Below are 18,595 nucleotides of genomic sequence, written 5' to 3'. Positions count from 1 at the left end.
CATCTTGCTTATTCTTAGCAGGTTTGGGACTCCCCAGGAAAGGGGTGGGGAAGATGTGGGACCCAACCTGATATATGCAAAATCAGGAACATCTACCTCTCTTGTTTAAGCAAAGGGAGGCCAGGCACGGTGGCTCACACCTATAATCCCGGCACTTTGGGAGGCCAGTTTGCTTGTGCTCAGGAGTTTCAGACTAGCCTGGGCAACATAGCAAAACCCCATCTCTACAAAAAATACAAAAATTAAGCAGGCATGGTGGTGCATGCCTGTGGTCCCAGCTTCTTGGGAGGCTGAGGTGGGAGGATCGCTTGAGCCTAGGAGGCCAAGGCTACAGTGAGCCATGATCACACCACTGCACTCCAGCCTGAGTGACAGAGTGAGATCCTGTCTCAAAAACAAAACAAAACAAAAAAGGTGTTGCAGGGGAGGAATGTGTTGGCTTTTACTCCGCCTTCAGGCATGGCTGGATCCAGGGGTTCCCTAATCCAGAATATCTTTTTTTCTTTCTTCTTTTTCTTTTTTTTTTTTAAAGTCTCACTCTGTCATCCAGGCTGGACTGCAGTGGTATAATCTCAGCTCACTGCAACCTCCACCTCCCAGGTTCAAGCAATCGCAGTCCTCCTGCATCAGCCTCCCGAGTGGCTGGGATTACAGGTGCGCACCACCATGCCCAGCTAATTTTTTTATTTTTAGTAGAGACAGCGTTTCACCATGTTGGCCAGGCTGGTCTTGAACTCCTGACCTCAGGTGATCTGCCCACCTCAGCCTCCCAAAGTGCTGGGATTACAGGCGAGAGCCATTGTGTCCGGCCCAGAATATCTTTTTATCTCCTAACTTCACTTACCTCTGGAATGCATCTTCAGTCAGGTTTTCTCTCTGTGGCAAGGTGACTATAAGCAGCTCCTTAGCAACTCTTTTTTCCCTAGCAACAGCAAAAATCACAAGACTGATTCTCATTGGCTTGAATTAAGTCAGGTGGCCATTCCTGAACCAATTACTGTGGCCAGTGTGATGAAGGCCTTCCATTATTGCAGCCTGGATCATGTGTCCTGTTGTATTTTTAGTAGAGGCAGGGTTTCACCATGTTGGCCAGGCTGGTCTCAAACTCCTGATCTCAGATGATCCACCTAACTTGGCCTCCCAGAGTGCTGGGATTACAGGCATGAGCCACCTTTCCTGGCTGGCCTTGGGATTTTTTTTTCCCAAATAATGCCCGTTCCTATGGCACTTTCTTGAGGAGGTTTTCTGCATCTTTTTTCCTTGTGCCAATAAAAAAGGGACAGAAAGTGGGGACAGACTAGGAGTAGAGAATACTAGAACATGCTAATTCTAGAATTCCATAGTTTCTGGAATGCCAGAGCTTCTGAAACATAGAGAGGGGTCTCAAACGTTAGGACATCTCGGACACAAGGATATTCTGGAGTGCTCATGGATTAACAATATTAGAGTTCTCCCCTGCTTATCAGAGAATCCAGAATATAGAAGTTTCTGACAAAAAGGACCTGAAAAATCACTGATTCTAGAATAGGGGAGTGTCAAGGGGAGTTCATACCCATGAATCTCCACCGGTAGGAATATCTTGCATGCCAGGATGTCTGGAATGCTGAGAATTATAGGATACAGAAAGGAATCTGGATTACTAGGAAATCTAGAGAATGGGAGAGATCCTGGACTATCCGCCCTTCCAGAGCACTGGAAGGTTTGTTTGTGTTCCAAGAAATCCATAATGGCAGGAGGTTCCGGATTATCAGAGAATCTAGAACACAAAGGGGAGACGTAAAAGGTGAGTGCCTCTGAAACCCGGGTGTTCTTAAATAGCTGTGCATCTCAAACCCTAGTTTTGTTTTTGTTTGTTTGTTTGTTTTTGAGACAGGGTCTTGCTCTGTTGCCCAGGCTAGAGTGCAGTGGTGCAATCATGGCTCACTGCAGCCTCGGCCTTCTGGGCTCAAGCGATCCTCCTGCCTCAGCCTCCTGAGTATTTGGGACTACAGGTGTGTGCCACCACAGCCAGCTACTTTTTAAGTTTGTTTGTAGAGACATTGTCTCACTATGTTGCCCAGGCTGGTCTCAAACTCCTGGGCTCAAGCCATTCTCCCGCCTTAGCCTCCCAAAGTGCTGGGATTACAGGTGTGAGCTACCATGCCCAGCCTCAGACTCTAGAAAATTTTTTACATGCCAGGATATTCAGAATATTGGGGGATATTGGCATGTTAGGAAATCTAGTATGTGGGAAGAGGGCCTGGAAGGTCAGGAAATCTAGAATGTGGTGGTGGTTTGTAATGCTCACAGATCTAGGATATTAGGGTCATTTTTTTTTCCAGGTCAGAGAATCCAGAATGCTCGTGTTGCTGGAATGCTGGTCATTCTATTTTTATTTCATTTTTAAAGTTTTATTATTTTCTTTATTTCTTTTTTTTGAGACAGGGTCTTTCTCTATTGCCCAGGTTGGAGTGCAGTGGTGTGACCTCAGCTCACTGCAATCTCTGCCTCCCGGGTTCAAGTGCCTCCCACCTTAGCCTCTTGAGTAGCTGGGCTTACAGGCGTGCGCCACCATGCCTGGATAATTTTTGTATTCTTAGTAGAGACAGGGTTTCACTGTGTTGGCCAGGCTGGCCTCAAACTCCTGACCTCAAGTGATCTGCCCTCCCGCCTCGGCCTCCCAAAGTGCTGGGATTACAGACGTGAGCCGGCCTCATTCTGAGGGAGGGGGTAGGAGAGAGAGAGAGAGAGAGAGGGAGGAGAATTTGGGATGTCAGCAAATCTAGAACACTGAAGAGCTGGGTTTTTTAAATGCTAGAGATAGTATTATCCTAGTATAGTATTAACTCTGTGTGTTTTTGTGCGTGAGAGGGCATGGGGGGAGGAGTGGAAGATTCTGGAATGCGGGGGGACTAGAACTCTGAGGGATTCTGAAGGGTTGAGATGAGTTAGGATCCAAGAGGTGACATAGACACGACCCTGGGAGATAGTGACACTGAAGGGAGGGATGGGGAGCTGGGGACTCCAAATTCTAGGGGGAGGGGAGGCTAACGCCGGAAGTTGCAGTGGTGAGCCAGAGGCTGTTGCCTAGCAACAAGCATTGAAGATGCGCTGGATCCCGGACAGAAGGGAGAAATTTCAGCAGCGCCCCCAGCAAATGCTCCAGCCACAGGGTAGGAGGTGGTGAGGGGGGAGGCGGGTAGGGATATGCTGTCCTGCAGGGTCATGTGAGCAGGGGTCTTGGGGGTTATACAAAAACAGGGTCATGGAGTACAGTCACGGGGCAGAGCCGGGCTCTGGGACAGCCCACGAATGGCTGTGAATGGAGGGTGAGTGCCGTCGTCACCTGCCCCAGGGACTGTGTGTCCCTGGACGGTGCTGGACCCAGATTTCTAGGTGTCAGTGTGGGATGGAGGCATGGATTGCTGTAGGTGGCAGTAACGGTGTGTAGCCGTGTGAGTCAGCCTGTGTGTCTCACTGTGAGGGGGTGTTGAAGGACTTCCCCGTCAGTCCTGCACACCCTCCTGGATTGGAAGAAGGAGCAAGAGTGGGGAGTGGGGGGTGCAACTGGATCAGTTGGCATTCTTGGTCTGGGGTGGGCTCTGTGGTCAGGGCGTGTGGCCTAGTAACCTGTGTGGGTGGAGCCTGGGATCCACGAGATGGGGGCGGGGCTAACGCTACAGAACTGAGAACCTTAAGAATCCAACTGCTGTGGGATATGGGGCCTGGAACCCCAAAGCGAACATGAAAGGGGTGGGCTTGGGATCCTGCATGTGGTCACGTCCCAATTTTCTGTGGGAAAGGGTGTGGCCTAAAACTCAGTGGAAAAAGAGGTGACTGGGGCAGAGTGAAGCTCTGAGGGTGGTGCCTTAGGGAGAGAAGGGGCTTGTATTTTAGAGACTATAAGGTGGAGCCTTGAATTTATAATGATCTTCTTAAAGAATTGATCCCTTCCTAAGGCCCTAGGCTTCAGGGGTTCCAGGCTCACCATCTGCAAAAGCTTGCTCCCCAAAGCTCTGTCCCTCAGTGAACCCAGCCAGGCTCTGCCCCTGACCCACAGGATCTGCTCCCAGGGGGCTCCTGGCTCTGCCCCCTTCTGCATCTCACTTATCGCCAACCCCAGAGGGTATCAGACCCCCTTCCTTGCCTGAGTCTTTGAATGCTCCCAAGAGCTTTCAGTCTCAAGCTGGGCTTGAGACCCAGAGTTTGAAGGCTTGAAGCCTGGAACCCCGGTGTGGACGGGGTTTAAGGGCCCCTGTGGCTTGCAGCTCCTAGTGGTGGAGACTCTTAGGCAAGGAGGGGATCGGTACTCTCTTTTATGTAGGCTTATGTGTTTATTTATTATTGAGATAGGGTCTCATTCTATCTTCCAGGCTGGAGTGCAGTGCAGTGCAGTGGTGCCATCTCATCTCACTGCAGACTCCACTTTCCAGGCTCAAGTGATCCTCCTACCTCATCCTCCCGAGTAGCTGGAACTACTGGCGCATGCCACCATACCCGGCTAATTTTTGGATTTTTAATAGAGATGGGGTCTTATGTTGTACTGTGTTGCCCAGGCTCGCCTCAAGCTCCTGGACTCAAGCGATCCACCTCGGCCTCCCAAAGTGCTGGGATTGGCCGGAACTGGGAACTCTCTAAGAAGAAAGTCTGCAATTCTGGGTGGTGGGAGGCTGCTTTCGGGAGCATTCAAAGACTCAGGCAAGGAAGGGGGTCTGATACCCTCTGGGGGCGGCGATAAGTGGAGTGCAGGAGGGGGCAGAGCCAGGAGCCCCCTGGGAGCAGAGTTTGTGGATCCGGGCAGAGCCTGGCTGGGTTCACTGAGGGACAGAGCTTCCGGGAGAAAGCTTTTGCAGATGGTGAGCCTGGAACCCCTGAAGCCTAGGGTCTTGAGAAGAGATCAATTATTTGAGAAGATCCAATGTGAACTTGGGACCCTCAGAGGGGCAGGACCTGGGGGCTGGTGCGTGGTTGGTGCTCCATTTGCAGAATCCTCAGTCTCTCGTGAAAAGGGGTACCCGTGGGGGGCTTCCAGCTTCCACGCCAGCGACAGAGCTAAATTCTGACCGAATTCTCCCAGAACTGGGAGCAGAGGGCTGAGGCAGTCCAGCTTAGGGGACCCTGCCCCCAACCCCCCTCCTGTATCCCTCCCATTTGTAAGCACCCCTACGCCTGGGACCTCTGCTCCACGAGAAGGTTCACGGAGCCAGTACCCGAGTCCTAATTTCCCCCCATCGCGTGGGGAACTCGAGGTCCCCCGCGCCCCCAGACCGGCACCTGTCCTTGCTGCTTCCTGATTGGCCGCGCGGCGAGCGCTGGCGGTGCCGGGCTGTGATTGGCGGGAAGTTCGCAGCCCGTGGCTGGACTGTGGAGAAAGTGAGTCGGCCTCGGGCGGGGCGGGGGCAGGGGCGGGGCCGCGGCTAGCCGGACCCGCTGGACAGACCGCCCGCCCGGAGCGGGACTCGGCGCCCGACACGATGCGGAGGCCTGGCACCAGCGGCCGCCGCCCCCTCCTGCTGGTGCTGCTGCTGCCGCTCCTCGCAGCCGCCGCCTCCGCCGCCAGCCCCAGCCCCAGCCCCAGCCAGGTCGTCGAGGTCCCGGGGGTCCCCAGCCGCCCGGCCAGGTAAGCCCGGCTGCGGCCCCTGCTTCCTTGTGCCCCTTCCACCTGGTGGAAGTCTGGTGGTCCAGGAGGACCACGGCTTTCGGATTCAGGGGGAAATCGAACCCATTGCTTCGATGCGGAGATGCAAAGAGGGCTCTTGGATTTATTAGGCGCTCTCAATTTGTAGGGGTTAGATTCGGGGAGTACTGAGATTTTTAGGGGAAAGAATCCCCTTTATTGTGGTGGAGAAGGCTAAGTCTCCAGAGAATCCTCGAGTTAGTTCGGGGAAAGGTCTCTAGTTTATTGGGGCGGGGGGGTGGGGGGCTGAGCTCTCCTAGAATGATAGAAACGTGTGGGGTCTTCGAGCTAGGATAGAGCTCCCCAAGTTTCTTGGGCGCGTAAGAAGGAAAGGTGTTGAGGGATTCTGGAGGGACTTTATGAGGCCGCTGAGTTGTCCTGGTTTTCTAGGATTTGGAGGCTCTGTGTTGATGAAAAGGGACCTTTGGGTTTTTCGAATTGGTCAGGAAGCCGTAGACTCTTGGGTTGATGGCGAAGGGGCTTGTGGGGAGTTGGGTGGGGTGGGGGAGTCCTCAGGCTTCAGAACGGTTGGGGATGCTCAGGTTTCCTAGAATTAGAGGACTCTGGGATTCAATCAGGCTCCAGTGATTTCACCGCGAGAGATCCAGGATTCCCTATAGATCTGGGGGCTATAGGCGCCCTTCCTGTCTGCGGGTGACGGCACTGAAGGAAGCCGTCTGCCCAGCACCCCCACCCACCCTCCCCGCCTGGCGGCCCAGCGCTCCGTTACAAAGGCCCCGGGCTCCTCTCCCGCCTGGGTCTCTGCGAATGCGTTTAGTAACCCGAGCCGCGGCGGGGGCGGGGCCGGGAAGGGGTTAACCTGGAGAAAAGGCGGGAGGGATGACGGCAAGATCGGGGATCCCCGAGGCTCCCCAGATGGCCTCATCCTCCACTCGGCCCCACCCACCTGAGAGGGGCCCACGCTCTGGACACCGCCTTCTCTGCACCCCCCCACTGCCCTCCTCTCGGGGTCTGGGCGCGCGTCCTCGTCTCTAGCCCCCCCTTAGCCTGGGGATAATGGACTTGTCTGGGGGGCCCCTTCATTGCGACGCACTTGAACCGGAGCTGGAAGCTCCGCCACTGAGACCCTCTGGGCTCGGAGATGTCTCCAAGAACGGCACCTTTCTCCTGGTCAGGCGGGAAACTGAGGCCCAAAGACCAAGAAACGCTGGCTTCTGGACACACATCGTGGAAGGGCAAGAACAGGCCAGAACTCAGGCTCTGGGATTCTCAGTCCTGGACTGTGACTCCCGTATCCCCCTCCACCTCAGCACCCTGCTGGACCCACAGTCAGAGGGAAGAGCCTTCCCTCCCCAGCTGCCAAGGCCTGTGAAAATGGCGCCACCTGTCGGCCAGGCTCAGGATGGCGTCTGAGTCCCGGACCGGGATGTGCTGGAGGGCGGGATTCTAGATTCCCAGACAGTCCGGGCTTAGAAATGCTCTTAGAAATCGAGTCTTTTGTTTTTGTTTTTTAATCACTTTTAAAAGGCTTTAAAATAACGTATTTTTTTTTCAATAAAATCTTACCGCCAAAACTTCGTAAGACCAAAGTACGGTTTCTGTGCCCTTCAACCCAAAGTCTAAGCCAATTTGCCTCCCATTGTACAGATGGAGAAACTGAGGTGTGGGGAGAAGAACCTCGATAGTCATATACCTGTTTCAAGCCCCCTCAGGATTCGTCTTGGTTTCCCCTCCCCTGATTGCCCTCCTTTGCAGAGTTCTGGGGTGCTAGGGGCCTGAGTGACTTCCACTCCACTATTTATAGCGTTGCTGTTTGTCGCTGCTGCCCGGGCCAGACGTCTAGGAGGAGCCGCTGCATCCGAGGTGGGTTCTGGAAGATGGGATATGAGTAGGGGGCAAAAGGGAGTAGGAGGAGAGGGGCAGGGAGCTCCCCATCCCGCCGCTCATCCCAGTGGGAGAGCTGGATGCATTTGGTAGAGAAGTACTTGGTCCCCTCCTTCCCCACTTAGTCCCTGGCTGTCTCCGAAGCCTCCTGCAGGGTCCGAAGCTGCCAGCCCAAAAAGTGTGCAGGCCCCCAGCGGTGCCTGAACCCAGTGCCTGCAGTGCCCAGTCCCAGCCCCAGCGTGAGGAAGACACAGGTGTCCCTCAACTGGCAGCCACTGACGTGAGTGGGCAGTCCCTCCCCTACCAAATCCTCCCTTAGGAACTCCCAGCTTTGCCCCCATTTCCGCTCCTCCTCCCTCCCCGCCCCCCCTCTCCCCCCCCCCCCCCCCCCGCTCTTTCTTTTGCTATCAGCCTGTCTGTCCGTTTCTATTTCATCCCTTCCCTGCCTATCTCAGGCTCTTCCCATCTCTGCATTATTTCTGTCTCGTTCTGTTTCTTTCTAATTACCTGTCTCTTTTCCTCTCTCTCTTTCTCCCTGTGTCTCACTGCCTGCCTCTATGTCTAAGTCTCTCTGCCCCTTCTCTCTTTCTCTCCCCCAACCCCCATCATCTCTTTCTCTCAGGGTCTTTGTTTCTCTCCCACTAGAGGCCTGGTCCCCATAAATGGGTGTTGTGGGGGGAGGGTTGGGCAGAGCCGCTACTGAAAGACATTTTCCTGGCATGGAGGCCCTTTGGTGGGGAGGTCAGTTTAACCCGGTGACAGCAGCTTTTCCGTCCTCTCCCACCCAGGCTGCAGGAGGCCAGAGCTCTACTGAAGCGGCGGCGGCCTCGGGGGCCAGGGGGCCGGGGACTACTGAGAAGGAGGCCCCCACAGCTTGCCCCCGCTGGCAAGGCCCCGGGTAAGCAAATCCGCCTTTCCTCCGCCTGGGGCGAGGGGGGTTCCGGGCCAGATAAAGCCGTCTGGTTCCCACGGTCCAGCCGCCGCCTACCCGCGCCCCCCCCCGCGTTGTAGCTCAGCCCCCACCCCTAGGACGAGGCCCCCTCTAGGGACCCCAGCGTCCGGCCCTGCGAGGTGAGCCCGGGACAGGACCAGACACAGGCCAGAGGCACTGACCCGCGGGGGTGGGGCCGGGAAGCCAGGCGTCCGGGCTCCCCGCGGCCGAAGAGGGAGGGCGCTGGCCCGTTAGAAAGCTCCGCTGAACCAGCTCAGACAACAAAAGCGATTGTGCGGGTTGGCGCCTGCCTGGGCACCAAATGCTCAAGATTGCGGGGCGGCTGGGGGCCAAAGGCCTCCTCCTGTTTCCCGAATCCTCCCCCTGCCCTCCTCCCACTCCAGCTCTCGACCCCTAGTCTAGAACACCCCTCATCTCAAACACCCTCAAAACCCTCCTCTTGCTGTAGCCTTCAGCCCAGATGTGACCCCTCCCCCTAAAGTCTTCCAGATGTGAGCCTCGGGCCAGATGTTAGTACCCCCGCCCACAGCCTCCCTTTATCCATTGTGACTTCTCCCGCCAGGTGTGGGGTTCTGGCCAGATGTGGCTACATCTTCACATGTATCCCCCCACCTCCAGCCTCCTGCCCAGGATCTAGACGCCCAATTCCTTTACGTGCCCAGGTGCAGCGACCCTTCTCCCATCCCTCAGATGTCCCACCTGGCTGTCCAGATGTGCCATCATAGCCCTCTATCAAGATGAAGCCCCTTTCTCTGTGCCCAGGGCAGAAGAGGATCAACTCTTAGCTGTCTCCCCAAATGCGGCCCCCACTACTCTTAATGGATTTCCTCTTTATGGATTCAGCTCTGTCTGGGGGGAAACCCGCCCGCCCCCACCTGTTCCCTTCCCCGGCGCTCCCCTACAGGCCTGGTCCACTTGTTGGTGCGCGGATGGGGACAGAGGGGGCGCCCCGCTCACCCCTGCGAGTCTAGCGCCCAGCCTGCGAGCCTCTGGCTAAGCGCCCAGCCCCACGCGCCCCCGCGCGGCCGCCGGGGAGGGAGTGGTGGGGAGGGGGGGCCTGAGCGGGGGCGCGGCCGCCCTCCCCCGCGGGCGGGCGGGCGGGCGGGCGCGGCCGGGCCCCTCGGGCGGGCTGGGGCGGCGGCGCGGCGGAGCGCGGCGCTGCAGCCATGGCGGGCGGCGTGCGGCTGCTCTGGGTGTCGCTATTGGTGCTGCTGGCGCAGCTAGGGCCGCATCCCGGACTGGGCCGGCCCGGAGAGCGTCTCCGCGTGCGCTTCACCCCGGTCGTGTGCGGCCTGCGCTGCGTCCATGGGCCGACCGGCTCCCGCTGTACCCCGACCTGCGCGCCCCGCAACGCCACCAGCGTGGACAGCGGCGCTCCCGGCGGGGCGGCCCCGGGGGGACCCGGCTTCCGCGCCTGTGAGTGCAGGGTGGTGGTCCCGAGAGAGCGGCTCCGGGGGGAGGAGGATCCCTGGGGATGGAGGAGACAGTCCTCCAGGGAGAGGGAGCCCAGATTCCATATGCAACAGTGCAAGGGAATCTCAGGGGCTATTTGAGGAAGGGGGCCCCAAATTCCTGGCTTTTGGGGTTGGGTCCTGAGGGTTCCGATTTTGCAAGCAGTGAGGGTTCTTAGAGGCCTGTGATGTCCCACGTGAGGGAATTGGCGCCAGCTTTCATGCTTTGAGTCAAAAGGGGGATCTCAGAATTGAGGGGCCTGAGAACTTTTGGGAGGGGGGCTCGAATTCTGAGACGCTGAGTAAGGAGTCCCCAGGGACCAAGCAAGAGTCTCAGGACCGCATGGGGGACGTCTCAGTTTCTGTCTTTGGGTGGGAAGGTTCTGTATGGGAATGCCTGTGAGGTGGGGTACTAGAGAGAAGAAAGTTGATCCGAAGAGCTAAGAGGGAGAGGGGACAGAGACGGGGTTGTGTGCGTGTGTGTGGCGGCGGGGGAGTGGGGAGGTGTCTCTGCAGGACCTGAGTTGCAGGGGTCCCACGTGCGACAGAAATCCAGATAAGAGGGCTTATGGAAGGGGCGCCCCCTCGGGGCGGAGGGGACAGGAGGTGTATGCACCAGGCACTCCTAGAGATGGGGAGCCTTGGGGGTTCAGGTGAGGTGGGGGAGGGCGCGCCACCTGTTGTTCCAGGATGCAAAAGTGGGCAGACTCTCTGGGATCTGGCGTCCCTGCCCCCTATCCCGCAGACCCTATGGAGTGGGGAGTGGGGGCCCCTGGCGCGGAGAACTCGCCCAGCCTGGCCCCCAGCCAGCCCAGCCCGGCCGGCGTGAGCTCATCTCTCGCCTGAGCCCCCGCCCGCTGCCACTCCCTCTCTCCTCCCCTTCCTCCCTCTTTCTTTCACTCTTTCCCGGCCCAGCCCCAACGTGCCTGTGCCAGGCGCCATGCCCAGGCGGGTGCCAAGCCCCTGGGGGTGCAAGGAGTGGCATGTGAAGTGGGGGCTGACCTCAGAGGGACCCTTATGTCCTCAACTCCCCACTTGGCCAGGGCTGTGGGGCATGACGTTGGCTGTGGCCATCTAGTGGCCCACCCTGGGTGTAGGCCCCCCCAGGGAGCTGGCCTGGGGGCCTGCATTCAGGCCAAGAGAAGGCAGAGAAATGCCTCTGGAGCCTGGGAAATACCCTCAGACCTGGCTGGTTTCCCACCCCCTCCATCAGAGACCCTTCCCATTTTGCAATTTTGATTCCTAGTTAAGCCTCTCTTAGGCCCCACTACTCAATTAAAAGCCCCCATTAGACCACCCTGGAGTCGTGGCCCCACACTCCTACCTAAGGGAGCCCAGAGTTTTTGCTCCAGGCCCTAGGCCCGCTCTCCACCCCTGGCAACAGACTTTAGAGACCACTCCTCCAGTGAAGTTCCCTCTCATTCTTCCCTCCCACCCCCCAAACTGTGCCTTTCCCCAGATAACTCTGTAGCATTGTCCAGAAGTCCTGTTCTTCTAGCTCACCCCGTTCCCCAGGAACTTCTGATTCCATTTATCTTCAGAGAACCCCAGGGTTGGTCTTGATAAGTGGGTTCTCCCAAGAGGACTCCAGACACTGTGCTCCTCACAGGCAGCCATTAATAAAAAGCCTTTGGCACTTAATCCTTAGCTGGGAGGGGAGGGGATTCCACTTAGGGACTCGGCCAATTGAGCCTCTTAAGTGCTGATGACTTCCAGGAATTCCACTTCACTATCTAAACCCTGTTTTCAGCACCGTCAAACTGGTTGTCTCCTAGGCGGCACTAGAGTCCTGTTTTCTAGGTAACTGTCCACAAAAGGACTCCTGCTGAAAGGGCGCCTCAGTTTCCTCTGAGCTAGGTTCCTCCATCCCAGAAACCTCCAGCAGTCTTTGAACTCGAGAGGACTGCCCTTTAGTCGATCTCCTCCCAGGACTCCAGTCCCTTTATCCTTCTAAATGGAGGTGGCTCTCCGCGTCCTTTCCTCTCTACAGTTGTGGCTCAGAATCCCACACGCGCCTCCCCCGGCCGCCTGCCTCCTCCCTCCCCTCCGCACAGCTGTCTCCAGCTGTTCTCTGCAGCCCCGGGAGAGAGAGGGAGGGGGTGCCCTCGCAGGACAACCCGGCCTCCTTTGGCTCAAAGGTCCCGGGGCTCCCCAAGGGTCCGGAATGCGGAGCCTCCGCCCTGCCTCCGCCGCACCTCTCTCTTTGTTTACCCCGCCGCACAGCTGGCAGTGCCCCGCCCAGAGGTGGCCTGGGGCCCAGCGAGGGCGCGCAGAGGGGAGTGGAGGCGCGTTCCCGCTCGTGGCCCCGCCCCGGTGCTACTGGAGGCTGTAAGGCCGAGCTAGAACTCTAAAGCCCCAGCCAGAAAGAAGTTGGGCGGAGACAAAGCGCGGTGGGCGGAACTAAGGCACCCGGACGGCCTGGAGGTGGGGTGGGAGGGGCGTGAACAAGTGAGCCGGGCGAATCAGAGTGCTGAAAGGGAGGTGGGAGGGGCTAGAGGCGGCAGGTTAAGCTCCTGGATAGGCGGGGTTTAGAATCCAGCGGGTAGAAGGTAATGTGAGAGGGGCTACAAAGGGGGAACAGCCAGGGGGCGGGGGTAGGACTTCGTGGACCAAGCAGAGGGAGTGTGGGCGGGCATAGAATGCGAAGGAGACAGAGTTGGGCGGGGAGTTATGCCAGGGAGTGGTTAAAATGTGGTTTGAGTCAATGGAAGGGATCAGCATTGGGTCGGAGGGGCTGGAATAGCAAAGGATTCCGTGGGACTACGGGATGGGCAGGGTCAGCGCCGTCTGGGCTGGTCTGGAACTCCGTGGACTCAGCCAGAAATTGGGATCCAAGAGGTTGACATGAAAGTGAATAAAGAGCCTGAGGGCTGGCTGGGCTCACGCCTGTAATCCCAGCACTTTGGGAGGCTGAGGCAGAAGGATTGCCTGAGCCCAGGAGTTCAAGACGAGCCTGGCCAACATAGTGAGACCCCGCCTGTACCAAATTTTTAAAAAACATAGCCCGACGTGGTGCACGCCTGTCGTCTCAGCTACTTAGGAGGCTCAGGTGGGAGGATCACTTCAGCTTAGGAGGTCGAGGCTGCAGAGCCATAATCACGCCACTGCATTCCAGCCTGGGCAATAGAGCGAGATCCTGCCGACTTAGTGGGTGGGGCTGTACCTCTGCTGGCTGAACGACTGGACTGGGCCAATGCTGATGCCAGAATTGGGGCGGGGCCACACGACAGCTGAAGGCGGAGCGACTTAGAAATGAATGATACCTTGAGGGAGTAGGGACCCCAGGGGAACCTGCCAGGAATGGTGGCGCCCCTGAGTGTCCTCGTTCTCCTCCCAGTCCTGTGTCCCTTGATCTGTCACAATGGCGGTGTGTGCGTGAAGCCTGACCGCTGCCTCTGTCCCCCGGACTTCGCTGGCAAGTTCTGCCAGTTGCACTCCTCGGGCGCCCGGCCCCCGGCCCCGGCTATACCAGGCCTCACCCGCTCCGTGTACACTATGCCACTGGCCAACCACCGCGACGACGAGCACGGTGAGGAAAGTGTGGCCAGAGTCCCCTCCGACCCTTGTCAAGCATTTCACCTTGCCCCTGACCCTCATCTTTCCCGCCTTCCCGAGCACCTTTGCCCAGCTCGCCCTCCCCACCTTGTCTAGCCCCAGCCCGTAAGAATCCGTGTAGACATCCCTTTGCCCGGCCGTGCCTCCCCTAGGCGTGGCATCTATGGTGAGCGTCCACGTGGAGCACCCGCAGGAGGCGTCGGTGGTGGTGCACCAGGTGGAGCGTGTGTCTGGCCCTTGGGAGGAGGCGGACGCTGAGGCGGTGGCGCGGGCGGAAGCGGCGGCGCGGGCGGAGGCGGCAGCGCCCTACACGGTGTTGGCACAGAGCGCGCCGCGGGAGGATGGCTACTCAGACGCCTCGGGCTTCGGTTACTGCTTTCGGGAGCTGCGCGGAGGCGAAGTGAGAGGAGGCCGGTGGGGAGGGACCCGGAGCTTGCCTCCGCGCGGGGGCGCGCTCACCCAACACTTCCCCGCAGTGCGCGTCCCCGCTGCCCGGGCTCCGGACGCAGGAGGTCTGCTGCCGAGGGGCCGGCTTGGCCTGGGGCGTTCACGACTGTCAACTGTGCTCCGAGCGCCTGGGTAAGCCCCAGGACGTCCCCGAAGTGCTCGGAGCTGGGGAGGGGTGAGAACCTCACCGTTCCTCCTCCTCTGCCCTAGATAAACCCAGTTCACAAATTGTAGCCACGCCTACCCCATTGTGGAGGCCACTTCCAGTCCTGAGCTTTTCATATCGCTCTGGGACGACCCACCCCATCTTCTGACTTTGGCCACTCTGTTCTCACCCTGCCTTTGTGCCTTGGCCCCCCACCATATACCTTGGGAGTCTCCAATGTTGCCATTTCAAACTGCCAACCTAAGGCTGACCCTGCACTCAAACTACAGCCAACATCTTTTAGTCCCTCCCACCCCGTCTTCGTCTCTGCCCACTCCATTCTCGCTCTGCCCACCTGTCCCTGGCCCACACCTCTCCTCTCGCCACAGGGAACTCCGAAAGAGTGAGCGCCCCAGGTGGACCTTGTCCAACCGGCTTTGAAAGAGTTAATGGGTCCTGCGAAGGTGCGATGGGGCAGGGGTGGGAGGGGCTTGGTTCTGCGGGCGGGATTTGCAGGGATCAAGTTCCTGTATCCACGGTGACCTCCCCAACCCTGGCAGATGTGGATGAGTGCGCGACTGGCGGGCGCTGCCAGCACGGCGAGTGTGCAAACACGCGAGGCGGGTACACGTGCGTGTGCCCCGACGGCTTTCTGCTCGACTCGTCCCGCAGCAGCTGCATCTGTGAGCAACCAGCAGGGAGCTGAGGCCGGGTCCCGCCCTCCCTACCCTCAGACGTCCCAGAGCATCCTGGGACCTTTAATTCCCTCGAACCCCCCCCAGACTCCCGGGTTCCACTCAGTCAGCCTTAGAGCCCCCTCAGAACTTCTCAGACTCTTATACAGCTTCAGCATCCCTGGACCACCTTTAGACCTTTCAAGCCTTTTGGATCCAGATCCCTCCAGACTCCCAGACTTTATTTTTTGGAGATGGAGTCTCGCTCTGTCGCCCAGGCTGGAGTGCAGTGGCGCGATCTCGGCTCACTGCAACCTCTGCCTCCTGGGTTCAAGTGATTCTCCTGCCTCGGCCTCCCGAGTAGCTAGAATTACAGGCGGGCACCACCATGCCCGGCTAATTTTTTTGTGTGTTTTTGGTAGAGACAGGGTTTCGCTATGTTGGCCAGGCTGGCCTCAAACCCCTGGCTTCAAGTGATCTGCCCACCTCAGCCTCCCAAAGTGCTGGGATTACAGGCGTAAGCCACTGCGCCCAGCTCTCCCAGACTTTCTGGAATCCTTCTCAGACCCCCAAATCCTCTCGTCCCCCTCGACGACTCGACTATCTTCAGATCTTGAGATCCTTCTCAGAGTCTCTCATTCACCACTGACACCCCACTGAGGCGCCAAGCCCTTCTCAGACCTCCAGAGCCCACTGCTCTCCTTCAGACCCTCTCAGACCTCTCCCAAATGCCCCTCGCACCCACCAACCCCCCACCCCCAACCCCAGAACCATTCCCCTCTCTCCCAAATCCCTCAGTGCCACAGCATTCCCAGCCCCGCCCTGAAGGATTTCCTCCCTGCTCCTCGCAGCCCAACACGTGATCTCAGAGGCCAAAGGGCCCTGCTTCCGCGTGCTCCGCGACGGCGGCTGTTCGCTGCCCATTCTGCGGAACATCACTAAACAGATCTGCTGCTGTAGCCGCGTAGGCAAGGCCTGGGGCCGGGGCTGCCAGCTCTGCCCACCCTTCGGCTCAGGTGAGCCCCTGCGGCAGTGCCTATCCCTACGCACAACACACGTGGCGCTCATTCTACGCCCCTACCTCCAACCCTGAGTTCACCGCCGCTAACCTGGCTGGCTGGGCTCCAGCCTTGGCCACGCCGCAGCCTCTGAGACCCGCAGGCCTCAGACTGAACAGCATCCATGGCTCCATCTCCATCTGTAGCCACACCCACCCCTCCATCATTAGCCACAGCTACCCCAGAGCCCCCACGTTAGGTTTTGTCTCCTGAGCGTCAACTCCCAGTCCCACCCTGTCCCTGAGCTTTGGCCAAGTCCTTGGCTTCTGAGACACTGCCTTCAGCTTAGCCCCACCCCAGGCAGGCCCCTCCCTGAGACACCTCCCTGGCATTCTATCTTCTGCTTAAAACTAAATCCCACAAGGGAGCTATTTCCTAGCCTCCAACTCTGTCCCTGTAGACCCAACCAGACCCTGCCCTCAACCCTGTTCCTACTGCCATCCCAAATGTGGGAAAATGCTCTTGGCCCCAACTGTAGCCTCTGGGACATTCTACTCTTTGGCCAGGACACCACCCCATCCCAGCCTCCAACTCAAATCCCTGACACTCTCCGGCCAAGCCCTGCCCCTAGACAAGGCCAGAGTCTGGGCTTGCCATCGTTTTCTTCCCGCTCTCTTGTCCTCTCTCTGTCTCTCTCTCTCTCTGTCTCTCTCTCTCTCTCTTTCCTATTCCCAGAGGGTTTCCGGGAGATCTGCCCGGCTGGCCCTGGCTACCACTACTCAGCCTCCGACCTCCGCTACAACACCAGACCCCTGGACCAGGAGCCACCCCGAGTGTCACTCAGCCAGCCTCGTACCCTGCCAGCCACCTCTCGGCCATCTGCAGGTGAGCTGGCTCCGGCAGAAGTGGGTGCCATCTTCAAGAGGCTGCCCCAGCCCCATAGTGAAAGGAGGCAAGAGAGGATTTGGGCTCCACTCGTTGATACCCCTTCTTTATCAGGCTTTCTGCCCACCCGTCGCCCGGAGTCCCGGCCTGAATCCCGGCCAGATCCCCGGCCCGGCCCTCAGCTTCCCTTGCCCAGCATCCCTGCCTGGACTGGTCCTGAGATTCCTGAATCAGGTTTGCTAGAAAGAACTGAGGGCATTGAGCCTGGAGCAGTGGCTCACGCCTGTAATCCCAGCATTTTGGGAGGCTGAGGAGGGTGGATCACGAGGTCAGGAGTTCGAGACCAGCCTGGCCAACATGGCCAAACCCTGTCTACTAAAACTACAAAAATTAGCTGGGCGTGGTGGCAGACGCCTGTAATCCCAGCTACTTGGGAGGCTGAGGCAGGAGAATCGCTTGAACCCAGGAGCAGAGGTTGCAGTGAGCTGAGATCGTGCCATTGCACTCCATCCTGAGAGACACTCCATCTTAAAAAAAAAAAAAAAAAAAAAATTCAGGGCATTGATGGGGGTATTACAGGTGGGATTCTGGGGTAAAAGACTCCAAGGTGAAGATTCCAGGTTACAGCAAATAGGAATGGTATAGGCAGAGATAAGCGTTTGAAGGGTTCGGTGGTTACCAGTTAGATCAGGAGCTGGAGTCGGAGTTGGGCTCTTCTGTGTCAATTGAGCAAGCCATTTAACCTCTGAGACTCAGTTTTCTCATCGGTAAAATGGGGATCGTTGTTGAGATGCCTCTGAAGTGTCTGACACCTAGTAAGTGCTCAGATAAATACTTACGGTAGATAATTATTTTTCATTATCTAATATTAGATAATTATTTCTCAGGTAGGGCACTAAGAACGTATCTCAGGCGGAGGGTTGGAGAGCAAACTATTCAAAGCCAGAGACCTTGGGGTGGCATGATGAGGGGATTTGGCCAAGAATCTGATGAGAACGTTCCAGGATAAAAAAGATGGAGATCAGAAGAAGACTGGGCTTGCTTGGGGAGGAGACATCCATGAAGGTGTTTTATGGATGTCTCCGGGGGTGGGGGTTTTACTGGGATGAAAGGAACAGAGGATTCAGAGATGGGGGAACCCTGGCTGACTGGACCCCCCAGGTCCCTCCTCCGGCATGTGTCAGCGCAACCCCCAGGTCTGCGGCCCAGGACGCTGCATTTCCCGGCCCAGCGGCTACACCTGCGCTTGCGACTCTGGCTTCCGGCTCAGCCCCCAGGGCACCCGATGCATTGGTGAGCAAGGCGGAGGGCGCGGAAGGAGGCGGGGCGGGGGGCTTTGCCTGGTCACCTTGTCACCAGCCCCCTCCGTGTCCTCAGATGTGGACGAATGTCGCCGCGTGCCCCCGCCCTGTGCTCCCGGGCGCTGCGAGAACTCACCAGGCAGCTTCCGCTGCGTGTGCGGCCCGGGCTTCCGAGCCGGCCCACGGGCTGCAGAATGCCTGGGTGAGAAATTTGCCCCACCTGGCTCCAGGCCCCCCCGCCAGGGTCTCGCTCCTGCTCTCATTCCAGAGCCTCTCCAGCCCTCCCACGCTTTCCCTCTCGGGTCCCGCCCCGTGACTGCTCTGCCCTGGCCCTTGGCCCCGCCCTTCTCTGACCCGCCTCCACCCTGCTCCAGCCTCCCTTTGACCCCACCCCTACCCAGCTCCCAAACTGCCAGTTTCTGTCGGGGCCTGGTCGCTGCTCGTATTGCTCCGCCCCCACGCCTAGGCCCCGCCCTTGTTGGCCACGCCCCTCCCTGACTAACTCCCTCCCCCAGACCCCGCCACTGTCTTGCAACTGCGGCAACCAATCTCCTGACCACGACCCATGATTCCAACCCTGCCACACCAGAGCCCTATCCCCAAACTGCTCCTTTCTTCTCTAGCCCCTACCCCACCTTCCCTTTGCTTGGTCCCCAAATCTCTCCTTTCTGCCCTTGCCCTACCAA

At 58.2% G+C, this 18,595-nt stretch overlaps 1 protein-coding gene across 4 annotated transcripts in view; it reads left to right on the top strand.

Annotated features, from left to right (window-relative positions):
• Positions 1 to 5,453: 5,453 nt before the first annotated feature.
• LTBP4 (latent transforming growth factor beta binding protein 4) overlaps positions 5,454 to 18,595 on the top strand; it is a 32,520-nt gene continuing 19,378 nt past the window's right edge. For 2 of the 4 annotated variants that reach the window (XM_058426878.1, XM_058426877.1), the window contains exons 1-10: positions 13,252 to 13,433; positions 13,612 to 13,859; positions 13,936 to 14,038; positions 14,441 to 14,515; positions 14,612 to 14,734; positions 15,577 to 15,741; positions 16,459 to 16,608; positions 16,723 to 16,842; positions 17,770 to 17,901; positions 17,986 to 18,111. In XM_058426878.1, the coding sequence (XP_058282861.1) occupies positions 13,400 to 13,433; positions 13,612 to 13,859; positions 13,936 to 14,038; positions 14,441 to 14,515; positions 14,612 to 14,734; positions 15,577 to 15,741; positions 16,459 to 16,608; positions 16,723 to 16,842; positions 17,770 to 17,901; positions 17,986 to 18,111 (1,276 nt within the window). In that variant the 5' untranslated portion in view covers positions 13,252 to 13,399. Of the gene's footprint in view, positions 5,600 to 7,421; positions 7,481 to 7,645; positions 7,782 to 8,289; positions 8,400 to 9,600; positions 9,870 to 13,241; positions 13,434 to 13,611; positions 13,860 to 13,935; positions 14,039 to 14,440; positions 14,516 to 14,611; positions 14,735 to 15,576; positions 15,742 to 16,458; positions 16,609 to 16,722; positions 16,843 to 17,769; positions 17,902 to 17,985; positions 18,112 to 18,595 lie in introns of those variants that run through there. The other 2 variants (XM_058426876.1, XM_032172874.2) reach the window with 2 other exon arrangements.

This window comes from Hylobates moloch, unplaced genomic scaffold (assembly GCF_009828535.3).
Source record: "Hylobates moloch isolate HMO894 unplaced genomic scaffold, HMol_V3 SCAFFOLD_13, whole genome shotgun sequence".
In the NCBI taxonomy this organism is placed as follows: Eukaryota; Metazoa; Chordata; class Mammalia; order Primates; family Hylobatidae; genus Hylobates; species Hylobates moloch.
Note: the sequence above shows the minus strand (reverse complement) of the source record. Positions and strands in the feature narration are given on the sequence as shown.